At 40.0% G+C, this 19,762-nt stretch overlaps 1 protein-coding gene across 2 annotated transcripts in view; it reads left to right on the top strand.

Annotated features, from left to right (window-relative positions):
* The first annotated feature begins 128 nt into the window (after positions 1 to 128).
* Positions 129 to 19,762, top strand: part of FNIP2 (folliculin interacting protein 2) — a 137,979-nt gene continuing 118,345 nt past the window's right edge. For both annotated transcript variants that reach the window (XM_032413080.1, XM_032413081.1), the window contains exon 1: positions 129 to 303. In XM_032413080.1, the coding sequence (XP_032268971.1) occupies positions 191 to 303 (113 nt within the window). In that variant the 5' untranslated portion in view covers positions 129 to 190. The remainder of the gene's footprint in view (positions 304 to 19,762) is intronic.

Below are 19,762 nucleotides of genomic sequence, written 5' to 3' on the forward strand. Positions count from 1 at the left end.
CTCCGGCGGCCCCGACGCCGAGCAGAGTTACTCAGCCGCAGCGGCCCCTCGCTCCCACAAGGCTGGGCGGCCGCGCCGCCGCCGCCGCCGCGATGGCCCCGCCGCCGCCGCGGCCGCCGCCCCCGGCTGCGCGCTGAGCTGCCGGCCCCCCGAGCGCCACGGCCGGAGCTGCAGCGGCGGCGGCAGCATCATGGCCCCGACCCTGCTCCAGAAGCTCTTTAACAAAAAGGGCAGCGGCAGCGGCGGCAGCTCCGCGTCGGCGTCTGCCCAGGGCAGGGCTTCCAAGGAAGGACCCGCGTTTAGGTGAGGGGGCGCCGGGAGGCGAGACTGGAGCGGGACCGGAGTTGGCTTCGGTGCCGGCCGGGGGAGGGAAGGAGAAGGGAGTGGGCCGCTCGGGACGTCGCAGCCCATCGCCGGCACCGGGTCCCGGGCTTGTCACCGTGGACGCGCCTGATCCGAGTGTGGCTCCGAAACCTCTTGGCCGGGAGGGTCCTTTGCTCCCTTCCTCCCCTTCCTCCCTCCCTCCTTTCCCCGCTACTCAGGGTCCCTTCCTCCTTGCAGAGAGTTCTCTTGTGTTCCTTGGGATTCCCCGGCGTGCGCTTGCTTGGCTGTGGAGATGGGAGATTCGCCGTGGATTGGGGTGAACCCCTTACCGGCAGAGCCGCCTGGGCGCCTCTGCGGGCGCTGCAAAGCCGTGAGCTGTCATTTTGAGGGCAGCTCCAACCTATTGTGTACGTGACAGTATTTAGAAGTTAGGAAGGAGCAACAGTCACGAAAAAGCATCTTCCTTCTTCCTTGCCGTATATGACAGGCCCTCAGACGGATGAATGAAAGTATGTAATTGCCACATCATTTTGAAGGTTGACCGCCTGATGTATGGAAAAGGGGAGTAAGATGCTTTTATCAAATGGTTGAGTTTTTAATTTAACAGCGCTCATGCATCTATTTAATAGATCCGACCTTGTGAACACACACCTTTGAATAATAATTGCTAGTATTTATTGAGCGTTTACCAACTTAAATGGTTTATGTTGATTTCTTTCATTTATTTCTTTAACAACCCTGTGAGGTAGGGTGCTATTACAACTCCCATTTTACAGATGAGGAAACTTAAAGTCACAGAGAACTTAAACAGCGTGCCCAAGATCCACCGCAGTAAGTGGTAGAGCCTGCGTTTTGACCCAAGCAGTTTGACCACAGAATCCAGTCTTTAAAATCTCAATGTTACTCTGCTTTCAAGAGCTAACTTTTAGAAGGTGACTTAAAATGTCCTATGTTGCCTTTCGGCACACATATGTTGAGAAGTTTTATTTATGTACTTTTAACAGTTTTATTCAGCATATTTTTAAATTGAGTATCTACTTCCAACTGTGACACAGTGCTACACGTTTTTTGGCCAGAATATCTTGCAAAAATAGTTTATTATTGAACAAGTCCAGAACCAGTATAATAAACCTTTTAAAAGTTTGAAGTGAAACTTTGAATAAATTTTGGATTAAGTTTTATAGTCTAGATTTTGCTTTTCTTGAATTCCATTCGTTTAAAACATAGTTCCTCACTGCTTATGTGAATATTAAATATCAGTATTTTGTGTTTGTGAGGTGTGTGTGGGTGTGTATGGGTGCGGTGTTGTTTGGAAGGTAAATTGTGAGGACTTTAAACTACCCTAGTTAAAGTCTCAGGTTTCCTTTAGACTAACTGGATCCTTATAATTTGATTAGGGAATCCTATTCCTTTCACTGCTTTGAGTACTAGTGATGTTGCATCCCTTCTCAGAATGGTAGAATTACTTCAGACCCAGGGTGTGGAATTTCTTCTCTTCCCTCCCAGTAAACCAGACTTGATCAAGGGAACAAAGCCTGGAGAAAAAAGGGCATGTGTGTGACTGGTGTCTTTACTTTGGCAGCCCTTGTCAAGGACATTTAAAGCCATTTTAATGCTGGTGGAGATAGTGGAGTTAACTGTCATTGTTTCCTGTGCTCTCTGCCCAGTTGCCCACCACCATTTCCTCCATCCACAAGTTTAATTGAGTGTATTTTGAACAAAAAAAAAATGTGGCTATATTTAGGGCTTGGCCATATTAGGGCAATTGATTCCCACTTTGTGGGAACATTTTCAGTATAATGTCCTGACATCCCATTGGTGTATAATGAAGAACACAAAAGTATGCCAAGGACTGTTTTTTTTTTTTCTTTCTTGACCTCGTTAGGATTTTCTTCAAGTTTTTTGAGGTAGATTGGGAGAATTGGAGCTGTCAGTTGAACATTTCACTTGCTGAGGCCCTTTAGCAGTGGCCCTGTTAGGGGTCACCATGGAGAAAGAAGTGAACTAGCACATGTCTGTGAAGACGTAGGAAGGTGGGGACAAGTCAGCCAGTGCACACCAGATCAACGAAGGGTACCCAAGCAAGTCTTTCCTCCTGCTCTCTCCACCTAGTCTAACTCAGATGCAGTGTAGCTCTCCTGGGAAAAGTCTCCCAGAAAATTTCCTTTTCTTGCCCTTGTGCTTCATTTCATCCAGGTTTTACCAGACAGAAGCTGGCATGTGCTTTTTGGGGAAGTGGGTGCCTTATACAGGGGGATTAGCTGCCCTTAGGAACCCACTTCATAGTTGAATAGATTTTGAGAAGTTAAAGTAAAACCCTTAGGTTAAAAATCTAGTATTCCTAACGTGAATTTATATTTTTCAGTGCATTTAAATACAGCACATAACTTGTGGATTTGGGGAATGAAAGTCTCCTGAGGAATCAGACTTTTTGAGCAGTTTTGTAGCATATATTAACATATATTTTGGAGAAAAGCCTAAGTAAAAATAAGATCCAACTTTCTATATATTTTATAAATATATATATAATATATGGGCATACATGTATACCCACACATATATATATTTGTTTGTTTTAGAGTTTGTGAAAGCCTTTTTATATCTCTTCTCTTTCTGTGATGGACTTTCACTAGTTATTTTAAACTTCTCTCCAGTTCTCTGAAGTTTAGCCTTTGGTCAAGTTTTGCCCTCTATGTTACTCTGTTTACTCTTGGGCACTTCCCTCGGTTTCTTACTGTTCCCTCTCACTCCTCCGGTTTTCACATACTATAGTTGATTGGAGAGGACATTTTTTTGTTCAATATAAGTAGCTTATCTCATAGGTCATTTTCAGATCTTCATGCTTTCTGGTGTTCCATCTAAAAAGAGAACATCACAGTCAAGATTCCTTCTTTAGTGTATTTTGTTTGGGATCTCAACAAAAGCCCTTTCATTGCTTTGAGGAAAGAGACTTCTAGGAAAACAAAAGAAATCAAAAGAGATTGATTTTACATGTTTGGGAGTAGTTAGGCACAATATATGATTATGGTGTTTGTGAAGTGTAAACTCTGAAGTTATAAAATTCTATCATGGTCTTGAAATTTGAGAGTAATCTCTCTTTGCTGGTCTTCAGAATACTTTCACTTTTAATTAGCTGATACATAAATATATATATGAACAACCCTTTGTTCTAGAAGGGTAAAGTAGAACAAAAAGAGGTGATTTGTCTAGTGGCTCAAGTCAGAAGTAAAATTGGGTTCCTGGTTACCTTGGATTTGAGGTCAGCATGTTCACATAGGAATTTTTATTTTTTTATTTTTATTTTTATTTTTAAAAGATTTTATTTATTTATTTGACAGAGAGAGACACAGCGAGAGAGGGAACACAAGCAGGGGGAGTGGGAGAGGGAGAAGCAGGCTTCCCGCGGAGCAGGGAGCCCGATGTGGGGCTCGATCCCAGGACCCTGGGATCACGACCTGAGCCGAAGGCAGACGCTTAACGACTGAGCCACCCAGGCGCCCCTCACATAGGAATTTTTAAAAAGCCAGGGTATGCCCATTGACTTGCATGTCTGGCTCAAGTCTGAGGTTTTATCTTATGGTGGGGTTTTTTTTTTTTTTTTTAATGTCTCTGTTAAATTAGTGGACCGGTCTTCATTTAAAATATATATGTGACAGGGAGGTGAAAGGATCATAGGTAATCAAATATTTTATTTTGGATCAGTTAGATGAAGTGAGTAAGCTTATATACCACCTGGGACATGAGGAGTAAGTAGAAGCATTTCAGCTGCTTGGTAGCTAGCTGCATAAAGGCTAGAAGTAGATTCCATTCCTTTTCCCCTCCCTCCAGTCCTGAATATCTAAGGCCGAATGGCCTAGTTAGTACTAATCCACCTTCTTCTGTTAGAACAAATTTAAGTACTCTGTTACAGGGTTAGTGTAAGTATAACTTAATCTACTTACCATCGATATCAAATAGCATCTGATGCCCATGTGCTTGTGGCTTTGTGCTCCACCTGTACAAATCAAGGTAGGACCCATGGTCCTGCATTGGAGTGTGCAGTCTAAAGGATAACAGATTATTTACCAAGATGAATAAACCGCGAAGTGCACATTGGAAACTATATCAAGAAGATAATTGAAACAATGATAAAGAGTAAATCTTTACGTTAAGTACAGCATTAAGAACTCACTGTTCTTATGCTTCCTGTGACTGAGGGTAGGAGTATGAATTAGTCCCTTGGACAGAGGGAAATTACACAGAAGGGCTTTCTCCCCTCCCACTGCCAGCTCCCAGGACATACCCATTTCTAATGAGATTTTTCTGAAGTAGGGAGAATATTCTGGAGAAAAAAGTGTAGTTTCACTGCACTCATTTTTAATGCCTGTAGCATCAGACGTGTGACACACGTGACATAAATAGCAGTTTTGATGTCTTTTTTTCTACTTTCTAAAAGTCTTCCTGGAGGTTTCCTTGCCTATGGTTTTGGATTTATTGGCATACTCATTACATCATACCTCCTTGTCCTGAAACATACCGTACACCGTGGGGGGTTATTAGAGTTTTTTGGCAGAGGTAAAGAAGGGACTGTTGCAGCTAATGCAGTGGGTTCTGTTAAAAGCTCGTGGAAGACAAATTGAGGAGACTATTGATTTAGTCCTGCCTCAGTCACCATGTCGACATGGGCCTGAACAAGTCTCTTCATTTCTCTGGTTCTCTGTTTTGTCGTTTGTAAAGTCACAGCGCCGTCCTATGTCATAGGGTGTCAGAGGTGGTAAGGAGGTAATACGATGAGTTTGAGAATCTGTTCACAAGAATCTAATGCAGTGCAAAATGATTTTAAGTATTACCAAGGGCCTTTTAAGTCATGGAGTTCAGTACTAGTCACATTGAGGCTTTATTAAAATTGAACCATTTTTCAGAGACTTGAGGCAGAACTGAAGTGATATGTTCTTATTTGTTTATTTACTTTTTAGACTTTGACGTTGTCAGTGGTGAAATAGAGACCTTAAGTTTTTAGAGGAGCACTAAGGTACCCAGCAGGCTGTAACTCAGACCTGGATAGAGGTGACTGGGAGTTCAGGAATAGTTTTAGGAGTGTGGTGTGTTTGTTTTTCAGAATTAATATGCTATTTTTCTTATCAAGAAAAAAATCTTATTTAGCTGAAGGGGGAAATATTGTTAAGCAAAATGATACCCGTTGCACAATGGATGATACTTTGTGGCAGCCAAATCATTATTTTATGTGTGTGTGTGTGTGCGCGTGCATGTGTGTATTCATATATACATGCACACATGCACATATACATACACATAGGTATATATATATACACACACACAGAAAGGAGTTCTTGATAGAAAAAGTAAAAGCAAGATACAAACTTACATGATTAGTTTTTAAAAATAGGAGCGTGTGATTGATTATGCATATATGAAAGAGAGAGAGCACTGTACACTAGCCAGTGGCTGTGAAAGGGTGGCTGAAAATTTAATTTTACTCTCTTTTTTAATATATATATATTATATATATATATTTTTTTACTTTAACCACTGTTGAAACCATTTTCTTCATTTATTTATTTATTTATTTATTTATTTATTTATTTCAAAGATCTTATTTATTTATTTGACAGACACAGTGAGAGAAGGAACACAAGCAGGGGGAGCAGCAGAGGGAGAGTGAGAAGCAGGCTTCCCACGGAGCAGGGAGCCCGATGCGGGGCTCGATCCCAGGACCCTGGGATCATGACCTGAGCTGAAGGCAGACGCTTAATGACTGAGCCACCCAGGCGCCCCTTAATTTTACTCTTTTGTGTATTATTTTTTGTTGGTATTTTGGATTTTGCTCTGATGAATTTGTGTGGATTTTGTGGTCTAAATTATTTTAAATGTTAAATAGTCTTTGGAGTACTCTACGCTGTGAGGGGGAGGTGGACAGGGTAAGGATAATATTTGTGGAGAAACCTGATTTGAATAAAAACTATAGAAATTTTCCTCTTCATTAAAATAACTGGTAATTCCTGTTATTAAACGTAATATGCTGTGAATTTTAATGTGCTTAACACCTAAGTTCATTATGAGCCTTAGGAGGCCAATTTAATTGGTGATATTGATAGTAGTCGGCAATGTACATATGCAAAATTTTTACTAGTTGGGAAGGGTCACTGCTTCCCCCACGCTTCAGAGCCCATTGTAATCTTTATCATGGCTCAGAGCACAGGTTAGGAGCTGCATGTGGGTCTTCAGTCGGTGACCGAGAGAGATCTAATTAAGATTTATTTGAAATATGTTTAGAAAAAGTGTCACAACCTTTTAAATTTTGGGAGAACTTGGAGAAATTAAGGGGCTTGGAATAGATATTTTTAAAGCTAAGATATGTATGATGATTTTGAGTTCTGAAATGTGTATTGATCATGTTATACATTGTCATTTGGCTTAGTCAGTGGTATCGAGAGATGGGCCAGGCATGTGGTGTTTTAATGCACAGAGTATAGATCTAAAGAGAGCATTGATTTTTGTTATTGTGGCTTTAGGTTGTGTTTCTCATGGTTTACTTGTGAGGTCAGCTTAAGGAAGCCACTTTGCTGTTTTGTTTCCTAGGCAAAGGAAGTTGTAAAAGATTGTCTTTGCACTCATGAAATGCTTTGGCTGTCTGTGTGAACTCCTGGTGGGTGAATCTGATTTGGGAACTGGCACTGTGCTTATTTCTCCAGCCACTGTTTTTCTTGGTGTGGGCGAAAAGGAACAAATGTTTTATCCTGATTGTACAAGTCCCTTGCCTAGTGTGAATTGTTAGGCCTGCACTATGAGGTCATGTCCTTGGCTGTAAAAGTAAGTCTTTCCCTTTTGCGTCCGAGTGCTGAAATCTTTGGTGAGTTCCTACTTACTGAGTATTCTTTATCTCAGGTTTGTGAAAAATGATTATTATGTAAAAGAGGAAAAACAGGATGGACTTTTCCAGCTAACTGGGCATGTAATAGTGATTTCCCTCAACTCCACCCCATCTGTAAATGGAACATCCATGACTCACTTCTCAGGGCCACACAGGCACTTTTGTAACCAGTGCTTGAATGGGAGGGTGGGATGGGGATGGAAGGAGATGGGCTGGCATCCCACTTGTGTTTAGCCAGAATCTGTCCAGCTGCCTTTATAATGGACTTCTGAAAAGGACTATGTGCCTTCTCACACACCATGCTACATATTTTTTTTTCCTTATTGCGCTTTCTATTTGTGCCAAAATAATGCAATATATGAAATGCAATAAATGTCGCCATTAATACTGTAACGTTGTGGGTAAGTGTTGTATAGCAGAGTGTTCCTGTGTTACGTAAGATTTTAGTATTAGCATGGATAATCTGGGTCCCTGATTATCACATTCCTCTCTAACTGTATGACTTTCATTTATATATATTTAGAATATTTTTCTAGTTATTGTACTCTTGCTTAATTTATAGATTATACTCTAGAGTTTGTGCCCAGCATAGTGTTATAAAGAGATATGTATACTGCTTTATGAAGGTGATTTTATCACTACATCTGACTTTTTTTTATCATAAGCAAGAGCACTTCTGTATTTGTCATAATACGTCTGTAAATGAGTGATCATGGTGTTTGATTATCCACTGTTACCTAATCGAAAATGACAACCAATTCATGCAATCCAATGTGAGAGTAAGCACAGGTGCAGTAGAAATTTATCCCCCCAAAACTGAGGGGGACAGATTGAGAACCCACATATCTGGTGAGGACTTTAGTCTAGTTTCCAGTAAGGTTGGTTGCATGTTGGAAGTTAATGATTATGCAGCATATGTAAACAGCCTACACTCTGTGTGTTTATGATGGAAATATTTTTTCTAAAAAAATTGATAGTTCACGTATTTGAATATCCCCTAGGTTGCATTGTGTGATAGCTATAAGTAGAAATTAAACATGTACATGAATTTACTTGACAATTTAACATAATAAGAAATAAACTTACAAGTGTCTGCTTTTCCTTAATTTAGGTCTACTTGAGACCCTGTAATACTAAATGCAGCCCTGCCAAGATTTAATGGTCAAACGGTTATTGTTCAACTTTTATTTATTTGTCGCCCACTCTAACAAAAAGGTGTGTGTGTGTGTATGTTTAATATTTTATCCATGAAATGTTCCAGAGAATAGGTTAACATTTACTTTGATAGTTTGACAAACAGAAAAATTTGGGGCGCCTGGGTGGCTCAGTTGGTTGGGTGACTGCCTTCGGCTCAGGTCATGATCCTGGAGTCCTGGGATCGAGTCCCGCATCGGGCTCCCTGCTCGGCGGGGAGTCTGCTTCTCCCTCTGACCCTCCTCCCTCTCATGCGCTCTGTCTCTCATTCTCTCTCTCTCAAATAAATAACTAAAATCTTTAAAAAAAAAAAAAAAGAAAAGAAAAATAGAATTTGCTTACAAGTACGCATGTATCAGTTAAATGGCATTGAGCAGATTTTTGCATTTTATTGGATAAATTCTGCTTACTAAACTTTTCATTCAGTTGTCATGGCAACTCTATTTCTTCACAAGTTGAAGACAAGTTAGATGTTAACCTGCACGTTCCTCGAGAGATTAAACAGGTGTTGATTTAAGATGTGTTAGAAAGAAGGAACAAAATCACCAGTCTAATCTGTTCTGCCTTTAACACCTTATTAATACTTCATACTGCCAACTCTCTCTCCCTGGTATATCCAGAAGATTGGACATTTTCTTTTTTCTTATATTTGAAACCATTAGGGTTATAGAAAAAAAACGTGTGTTACCAGTTAGCTCTTAATTAATTATCCTTGTTTCCTCAAGGTCTTTTATAAAATATGATTGAGAAATAATAATAAGAAAATCTTTTAAATTTCCCACTTTAAAGCATATATCTGAAGATAATTGAATGAAACAAGGAAATGTACATGTTATGGTTAGAGCATTGATGCGAGAGTTCTAAATCCTAGCCTTGTCATTGTGTCTATAGTGCTTAATGCAGTGCTTGGCAGGAAGTTGCATTTAATAAATACCTGTTGAATGAATGAATGAATGGATGAATGAATTTTAGAGTTTTAAAAGATTCTCTGGTATTCTAGAATCTGATCTCTTGAAATATTAATGCTTTTTATATAGGGAACTTCCTTTCTTGATGTTTCTGGTATGCATTGTGGCATTGCTTAAAGGAATCTTATTTTACACAACTCAATTTCTTTCTTTCCATTAATTATAATGAAAGATTTTCTGGTATCAAAATCATAGGATAAATATTCTAAAGGGAACTGTCTCCTCTTCAAAACAACAACAACAACAACAAAAACCTCCCCCCACAACTAAACTAAAAAAGACACCTAAGTAATATATCTGAGACCCAGTTATAAAATCTCACAGCTATTGAAAGTAACCTGTTGAAAAAGTATTTAAACAGTGTGAACCTCTCAGTTTATTAGCTGTGTTGATAAATGTAAAACTCTGTTCTATACTTTTTAGATTTATTTTAATTCTTGTATGGCTTGGTAAACCTGAGATACATTATACAATGCAGTTAGCTCATTGGTTTTTTCAAATTTTAAGATAGAGCACACTTAATTATAAAAACAATAGTGGTCCTCTGAACCCTGCAGAGACCGTGTTTGCATGTTACGTAAAGTTGGTACTTCAGAGAAGATATGGAATCATCTCTGCTTTCCATTTGAGAAACTAACTTAAAAATGGGTTACAAATCTGACATGTTCTTTAAGAAGCATAAAACCCAGACTAACATATAAAGATGACCTGCAGTGTGTGAGGAAGTGAACTATGAGTAAACATTTTGACCAAGCGTAACAGGCAGTGACTGTTTGCTTTAGAATGGTACACTGAATAAGTTAGTTGCTAGGGCAGAAGGAGGTAGCAGAGCAAGAACTACCATCTCTGCCCAAAGGGCAAAGAAGGACCCCTGGTAGCCACTTGGTTCTTTCCAGGTATTTGTGGGTCTCCACAGAGACTCTACGAACATTGCTACCTGGCCCCTGCTGTGGGATACTGTACATTTCTTAGTGCCATATGTTCCTGAAAAATTGTCTATAAATTATGATTTTATATTGTTCAAGATTATTTGGATTTTTGAGTGAATTTGAATTATTTGAATTTTTCTGAATTTTTAAATGCACCTGATTAAAAAATAAAACACAAATGATATCCATTGAAATATAAACCTCTCAGTTCACACCCCAATCTCTCTTCCCAAAGGCTACCATTATTTTAACAGTTTCTTTTATATCCTTCCAGAAATACTCTATGCAAATACAAGGAAAAAATATTCTCTTTCATTCACACAAAGTGGTAGTTGCCTGTATACTGTTCTGCATTTTGCTAATAATTACCTAATATTCCGTTGAATAAATGCGTGTATGAATACTTTACTTTTTTTAAAAAGATTTTATTTATTTATTTGACAGAGAGAGACACAGAGAGAGCGCAAGCAGGGGGAGAGGGAGAGGGAGAAGCGGGCTCCCCACTGAGCAGGGAGCCCGATGTGGGGCTTGATCCCAGGAGCCTGAGATCATGGCCTGAGCGGAAGGCAGATGCTTAACGACTGAGCCACCCAGGTGCCCCGTGAATACTTTACTGAAATCCCGTGTTTTTAAATCTGGCTGGGCATTGAAGTCAGCTACAGAGATTTAAATACCCGAACTGCTCTCTCAGAGATCCAGATTGAATTTGGTCTGGGTTAGGGCCCTCCGTGTCTGTCTTTATTAAACCCTCCCCAGGTAACTTTACTGTGCTGCCAAGCACACTAATTTCAACTAGTCCCCTATTGATGGATATTTAGATTGCTTCCAGGCTTTTTTGTTGCAGATGGTGAACTGCTGGTCAGAAGGCCTTATGCATAAGGCCAAGTATGTTTCTAGGATGAGAACCTGGGATGGGATTTTTGCCACGTTTCTCTTCTGAGATGTTGCCCCTACTTATACCCCTGCCAGTAGCATACAACAGTGGCTGCTTTAGTGGAGATGATTTCAGGTACCCTAAAGAAACAGTGCTGATGGTGGGGTGGTGGTAACACCCGGACCTTACCTCCCTTTGGTAGTCGTTGATCACTTCTCTAGTCCAGTGTCCGTGCATATTGTTTTAAGCTCTTTTGTAATTCAATTCAGCAGTGCTACCTAGACATAATAGTGCTTGTCCTTTTTTGACCCCCAGTGATTTACAAAAAAAAGTTCTCTGCGTGAACATGTTTAAAAAAGCAAAATAACTTTAGTGCATGAAGATGTTCTTTAGACATTATCATTATAATGATAAAATCTAAAAAGAATCATAATAGCTGTCTAACAGCAGGAGAGTGGCTAAACTGTGATGTTAGTTGCATGGGGTTTTATATGATGGTTAAATGATTATGACTTATTAATGTAATCAAGTCACAAATATTTTAATATAATTCATGTTGTGTTAATGTATTGACTATATGATTAATACATAATTAACATAGTGGTTTGTAATATAACAGTAATATAATAAAAAAGGAAAACAAAAATACAAGAGATGCTGTAATGAGCTTGTGAGTAAATGTCCTTAAATTTTAAGGATAATTAAAAAATTATCCTTTACAATTAGAAAATTGTGTGGGCAAAAAGTAAAAATTAGGGAAAAAAATCAAATTCTTTTATAAAGCAAATAGCCATTTATGGTTTTACAGACGTATTTTCGTATTGCGAACCTTGTTGATTAGTGGAGACATAATATATAATATGTATATAAATGGCATCTTTGAAATCTTTTAAGATGTCTATAATAGCTCCTTCTCAAGAATTTTAAGAGACCACTTTAATATTTGTCAAAAATAAAACTTTGCCTTGTGCTGGGCACTGTTCTGAGTTGCTTCTACTTATATCATCTCACCCGTGTCTCATCGTTCTCCTTTGAGGGTAAGTATTTTTATTAGCTAATTTCTAGATTATAAAGTTATAATAATTTATAGATGAAAAAGTTGAGGCTTGCTTGGGATTACTGAGTAGTTAGCTAGTGATGCTGGGAATTCAAACCCACGTCTGTGAGTTCTTTACTAATATATGATCTGTATCCCCACTCTGCAAGATTAATATTTGAGATAACTGAGATTAAGATTCTGTGGTAGATTCTGTCGGGTTCATAAGGAAACATGTAGTCTTAAGTATTATTTTTAGGGAGCTTCCCATTTTAATTGTGCAAGCAATAGATGCCAAGTGATAATACAGAGCGATGGACTGCAGGGCCATATATCCATGTCAGATTAAGATGAAAGCAAGTAGTAGGGCTCTTTAGTCTGAGCTGGTTAGGAGAGGCTTTACAGAGGAGGTCAAATCTGATGGGAGAATATCTTCAGAGAGAAGAAGATGAAGATGTTTTATCTTAGATGTGTTCCTGGGTTAATGAATGGACTGGTTTTTTTTGGAAATAAGAATGCTCCAGTGAGGCAAAATCCACCGGGACCAGATTGTGCAGGGCCTTGAAAACATTATTAATTTTAAGTTTGTTTATTTACTTATTTTAAAGATTTTATTTATTTGTCAGACAGAGAGAGAGAGCACAAGCAGGGGGAGCGGCAGGCAGAGGGAGAAGTAAGCTCCCCGCTGAGCAAGGAGCCGGATGTGGAACTCGATCCCAGGACCCTGGGATTATGACCCGAGCTGAAGGCAGACGCTTAACCAACTGAGCCACCCAGGCATCCCTGATTTTAAGTTTAAATTTAGGTGACCCCAAAGAGTCGATGAGGGGTCTTCAATCTGTACTTTAAGGGTTAATGGAAAGAGTAGGGACTCTGTTGCGGGTCTGCATTTCTTGCGTTCATACCTGGCTCCCCCACTTACGACGTATGCCATGGTACCTCCCTGAGTTTTTTTCATCTGTAAAATGGATGTAAAATCTCTTTTCTTTCAAGGTTGTTCTGAAGACTGAAGATAATATATGTCAGTTGTGCCGCAAAGCGCTTGGCACCCATTAGGCATTCGATAAATGGGATAAATGGTAACTCTTGTAACTCTCAGAAACTTGAATACTGTTTCTCCCCCCAGCTTCTCCAGCTACTTCCCTGTCTTAGTCCCATCTCTTGGCCATCTCCAGATTGTAGGGAAATGGCAAGTCGCTTGTCTTCATCAAAAAGTGAAGTTCCTTCTCTGAAGGCACTGGGGAGTCACTACAGTTTTTTTTTTTTTTTTTTTTTTTGAAGATTTTATTTATTTATTTGAGAGAATGAGATAGAGCATGAGACGGGGGAGGGTCAGAGGGAGAAGCAGACTCCCTGCTGAGCAGGGAGCCCGATGTGGGACTCGATCCCGGGACTCCAGGATCATGACCTGAGCCGAAGGCAGTCGCTTAACCAACTGAGCCACCCAGGCGCCCTAGTCACCACAGTTTTGAGTAATGGATTGGTGAAGCAGCTTGCTCAGCACAGGTACCTTGACCTAAATTTTGGTGCTGGGATCCAAGTTAGTGCAGTTTTACTGTATATGATATCCGCAAGCAGAACATATCTGTATTTCTTAGTCTTCCTGCTGTCCCCAACCCCAGGCCTCTCATCTCCAAGGAGGAAAAGTCACAAATGATCACAAGCCAGTAACATTATGTTCCCACCTTTATGGCTTTCTTCCTAGCCCGTGGCAGAATCCATACTTGGTAAACAGATATAGTTACCTGTTTTTTTGTTTTGTCTTGTCTTTTTTGTTTTGTTTCAATAAAGACTTTAGTTGTTTAGAGCAGTTTTAGGTTTAAATAAAATTGAGGGGGAGGTACAGAGATTTCTCATACAGCCCTGCCCCCACACATGCATAGCCCCCTCATTATCATCGTCACTTACCAGAGTGGTACATTTTTTACCAAGTATGAACCTATGTTGACACATTATATTCACCCAAAGTCTGTAGTACACCTTATGGTTCACTCTTGGTATTTTATATTCTGTGAGTTTGGGCAAATGTAAAATGGCATATATCCATCCTTACAGTATCACACAGAGTATATTCACTGCCCTAAAAATCCTCTGTGCTTGGCCTAGTCATCTCTCCCCCCACCCCCAGTTATCTCTTTTTATATCTCAGGACATCTTTTTTTCTCTAAGTAGTTTCCTGATAGTTCTGCTTCTTGTATTGATTAGTTTCCCAAACATTTGTGAAGAGCCCATTTTGGCTGTGTCCTAAAATTCCAGACTTACACCAAGGAGAGGAGTTTGTGTTTGAGGACTAGCTCAGTTACTCATGATAGTCAGATTTTTTTTTTTTTTAACAAATGGAAAGGGGGGGAGGGGAAGAGGGAGAGGCATTTGCCTCAGAAACTAGAAAAAGGAAAAACTTTTTTTTTTTTTTTTTTTTTTTAAGATTTTATTTATTTATTTATTTGAGAGAGAGAGAGAGAGAAACAGCATGAGAGGGGAGAGGGTCAGAGGGAGAAGCAGGCTCCCCGCTGAGCTGGGAGCCCGATGTGGGACTCGATCCCAGGACTCTGGGATCATGACCTGAGCCGAAGGCAGTCGCCTAACCCACTGAGCCACCCAGGCGCCCGAAAAAGGAAAAACTTTTAATTGTGCAGTAATCTTATCTTACTGAAGTGCTAAGTACTGCCCCTAATAATTGCATGGAGTGCTAGTTTAGATAATGTGCCAAGAGAAGTGTGCAACCTCTGCGTGTTCCCAGTAAAGCTGTTAAAAAGCAGTCTAGTTGCTGTAGGTGCAAACTCACACTTTATAATTTGTTTGTCATTGTGTCTTCCTTCTTCCAATCTTCCTCAAGTCCAGGGTGTGTTGGACTTTGATCTTACAGCTGATTACTGTGCTGTGCTGCTCTTTAGATTATTCCAGTGAGTATTGAGTTTTACAGCTTGGACCCTAAAAGTCAATATTGTGTTTAACACAGCAGTAGCAACGTGAGTTCTCTTGAGCTTGCCTAGACCCACTAGCATGTTAAGTAGCTGTTTAAGAGGAAGCTTCTTTTCAGAACTGTGTTATAATTAGCACTTGATTGTCCCAATTGGTGTGGTCCAATCAGCAGACCAGAGTAGGTAACTTCCCTTGGATTAAAGTGTTGCCATAATGTCAGACCTGTTCTCCTTTCCTTTATTTTAGAAACCTTTATGTGCAAGGCACTGGGTCTCCAGTACCCCAGAAATGTTTTTAGTTGGGGAGGTACATAGTTATCCTCAAGGAGAAAATAATAGGGTCTCTCCTCTCCTTCAAAACAAATCCCAAAGTATTGTTAATCTGTCAGGTACCACCCCTCTGTTTAGAAGACTCCCTTTGTCTTCCTTTCCTAGAAATATTTGGGATATGAGGCCTTGACCAACTCTGCTCTATGCATTGGGGCAAGTAGTATTTAAATTTCTCTTCTTTTTTTCTTTTCTTTTTCTTGCTGGCTGGGATTCCCAGTAAGGGTTTTTCCTCACCATCAGATTAGGTCCTGTGTGACCTTTAGGGGCAGAGGAGGAGGTCATCTGACCTACATTGGTTTAGGCTCTGGGTGGCCTAAAATCCTCACAGCTGGAATTCTCCATCTGGTCCTATCCACTTCCAGAGCCTGGCCCAGTCCAGCTTACTAGGATTTGAGGCTGAGATTTGGCATCAAAGCTTAGCAAGTAATTAAGGGTTTATATATCTTCCATTGCTTTCTCTGAATGTAGTTTCCTTGGTGACCTAACTGGTATGCATGGAGGTAAGTGAGGTATATTTTAGAGAAAAAACTGGATGGGATATGAAAGAGAGAGTGAATTGTAAACAAAGAGAATAAATAATTTTTTAAAAAGTAGTAATAATCGGGGCACCTGGCTGGCTCAGTTGGAAGAGCATGCAACCCTTGATCTCAGGGTTGTGAGTTCAAGCCTAATGTTGGATGTAGAGGTTACTAAAAAAACAAAACAAAAAAAACCTTTTAAAAGAGGTAGTAATGTATAAAATAACTTCAAGGTTTTGAGCCTGAGTAACCGGGGAGAATGGTAGCATAATTAATGGAAATAGGACAGCTATCAGAAGAAATTTATTATTATTATTATTTTTTTAAAAGCTCCACACCCAGCATGGAGCCTAACACTGAGCTTGAACTCATGATGCTGAGATCAAGACCTGGGCTGAGATCAAGAGTCAGATGCTTAACCAGCTGAGCCACCCAGGCGCCCCTATACTCACTTTTTAAAAGTAATTTCTCCTGGGGCACCTGGGTGGCTCAGTTGGTTAAGCATCCGACTCTTGATCTCAGACCAGCTCTTGATCTCAGGTCCTGAGTTCAGGCCCACGTTGGGCTCCACGCTGGGTGTGAAACCTACTTAAAAATACATATATTAAAGAAGAGAGTATATACGTTTGGTTTTGCACATACTGAATTTGAGGTGCAGGTGGATACTCCACAAATAGTGCTGTTCATGAGGCAGTGGTTATCAGAGCAGATAGCAAGCCAGTATTTGCCAGAGGGCCCAGGAGATCCATATTTTGCTCTTAAGACTTTTCTTTTTCTGTTCCCTTCCCCAAAATTACTTTTGTCAAAATTCTATTTGTATTTCCAAACTCTGTCCAGATGCCACCTCTGATGGTCTTTGTGGATTGCCCCAAATGTGCATGCCCTCTGAACTCTTGAACTTAGTGTTTTTCTTTTTTTATGGCACTTACAGCAGTCTACTGGCTGTTTTTTGTTTTTTTTTTAAATTATCCGAGCACTACCGGATTATACCTTAAGTGCAAGGAACATTATATGTATGTCCCTGTAGTACGTAGCATAGCATTGAGTCCATTAGTAGGAACTCAGTAAATATTTAAATATGTTTATTTAAACCTGTTTATTTTCAGCTAGTACCACTTCTTAGAGAAATATAATTTATTGTTATCTAGAATTCCTTTTTAAACTTTTGTATAAATTTTCCTCTTTGAAGAACATTTCTTAGTGCTTATATATCAGAATTTAACCAGCAGGTATGTTTATCCTGTCCATACCTCTCACTGTGTTTACCCCCTTTTTGTAATTTCTTTTCAGTTACCAGGTGATGTAATTTTTTTAAACCTCAGAGACTCTTCTCTATAGATCAGTTTAGATTTCTGAGGTTCACTGTCAAGAAATATATGATGTATTCTAGTAAGAATATACTTTTTTTAGGGCTTTGGTCTGTCATAAGAATAGCTTGACCGCCATCTTTACCTCACCTGACCAGACTTTTGCTCAAACCAAAATTCATTTGGCACTTATCTGTTTGTTCAAAGAACCCTGAAAGATCTGCTGTGTGTTCCCTTTAGTTGGGCATTTTCCTGGTGAAAATGTTTAGTGCCACTTATAAAGATGGCCCTATCCCTGGCCACTCTGTCACTCATATCAGTTTTATGTTAAGTTCAGTCTTCACAGCTATCACCGAAAGACCACTCTGTTTATACTTCTTTTTCCAGAGAAATGTTTGTTTATTCCTACTTTTACTTTCTGGTCCGAATCCAGTTCTCTGTCCAAGATAAATATCCTACTGGCCTCACACTATTTTATCCTCATAAAAACAAGTGGCCAAATACCTGTGTACTAATGCAGTTCACGTAATGAAAACGTTAATGGCAAATGAGATTTAGATGAATAAAGGAATACTTGTTTTGGTTTCTCATGGACATGGTTAAAAAAAAAAGAAAACCTAAACCTAAGTTTACTAGTACATAAATCATATACTATTACAACTTCAGTGGGCTATCAGAAGTTCATTTCTCCTATTTGAATTTTGTAGGTGTATCAGTTTTGAAGTAAGTGGATCAACCAGGGCTTGAAAGTATTTATTTCATCCTAAAATGTGGCTCTTCTCAAATGGTAATAAGAGTTGACAGTGATTTTTATCATATTCCAAAGAATGCAGCTTAGGGAAGAGGAGAGGTTCTGATAGTCACCCTCTGCAACCTCTATTCTGTGAGATTTCTTGCTCCCTGTTTCCTAAAAAAGTAGTGACAAATTAACCAGAGTCAAAGGTATTGCAGTTTTGATCTCCTGGGGTTTCCTTCTCCTTATGATTCTTTGTGATTTCTTCTTCATGATGCTATACCTTTAATTTGCCACTTTAATTTACTTAGATGAGGTAATTTCTTTGTGGGATAGGGAGAGGAAACACCAGGGGGAGAGATTATTTTCTGAGTGTTGCTTTTCAAGGCCCTGAGGTTCCTTTCAATCCCCAAGTCTTTGATTTGAATCTTACCCCTGAGACAGAAGCACCTGTGACTCCAGGTGACTGCTCTCCCCTCCCAGAAGTCCGAGTGTGGGAGGGGGGTCGTCAGGGGTTTCAGGATCTTGTACTTGGATGTTGTTGAAAAAGTGAGGAATACTCCCCCCGCCCCCCGTGAATGGGATTAGCCGGAGATCCTCTTAATTGAATTGTTTCTTTTTCTAGGAAAAGGCAAAGATCTGTTTAGCCCATGCAATGTAGTGGTGATGGTTTCAAAGCAGAAAGAAGCCATGCTGTAGGTTTAGAATGCCAAAGTTAGTCATCCTAACCCAATTTCCCCCATGATTTTCTGGTCTAAAAATTGTGGGGGAAAGATGCATAATGGTTACCTGTGCTGCTGTGTATTAAAGATCAGTATTTCAGAGAAAGGGTAATTACTAAGTTGGGCTTAACTGTATTAGTTCACATTTACGTGGGTTTTATTTACCAAAGCAGTTGTCTGGGGCACCTGGGTGGCTCAGTCATTAAGCGTCTGCCTTCGGCTCAGGTCATGATCCCAGGGTCCTGGGATCGAGCCCCGCATCGGGCTCCCTGCTCCACTGGAAGCCTGCTTCTCCTTCTCCCACTCCCCCTGCTTGTGTTCCCTCTCTCGCTGTGTCTCTCTCTGTCAAATAAATAAAATATTTAAAAAAAAAAAAAAGCAGTTGTCTTTATTTTATAGAATAGAAAACAGGCTCACTGGCCAGGGTCACAGAGATAGTTGCCCATGTGGGTAGGGCCAGATCTGGAACACAAACCTGAAGCATTGGCCTCAGCCAATTTTTAGTCTCGTATGGCAAGTTCCCTTGTTATGCACTTAATAAAAGCTGCTACAAATTTGTAGCTAAAAGGCATCTTTTTTATTTTTTTCTTTTTTCTAAAGATTTTATGTATTTATTTGTCAGAGAGAGAGAGAGCACAGCAAGGGGAGTGGCAGGCGGAGGGAGAAGCAGGCTCCCCATGGAGCAGCGAGCCCGATGTGGGACTCGATCCCAGGACCCTGGGATCATGACCTGAGCCAAAGGCAGATGCTTAACTGACTGACCCACCCAGGCATCCCTCATCTTTTTTATTTTTAATGATCATAATTCTGCATTCTTTTGTGTGCTGAACCTTTGTGTTATTTTCATTACATTTGTGCCCTTTTCCGGTATTGAGGTGCTCCGAACTGTGATATGTACATCTTAAAAATCAACTCCAAACTCCTTTACATGGCTGGCCTTGTCTCATTTCTCTTTGCTCTTCCCCTCACACCTCTTAACACCAGTCAAAGTGAACTTGTCTCAGTTCCTCAAACAACTTTGAGCTTTCCCTTTAT

This window comes from Phoca vitulina, unplaced genomic scaffold (assembly GCF_004348235.1).
Source record: "Phoca vitulina isolate PV1807 unplaced genomic scaffold, GSC_HSeal_1.0 scaffold14, whole genome shotgun sequence".
Classification (NCBI taxonomy): Eukaryota; Metazoa; Chordata; class Mammalia; order Carnivora; family Phocidae; genus Phoca; species Phoca vitulina.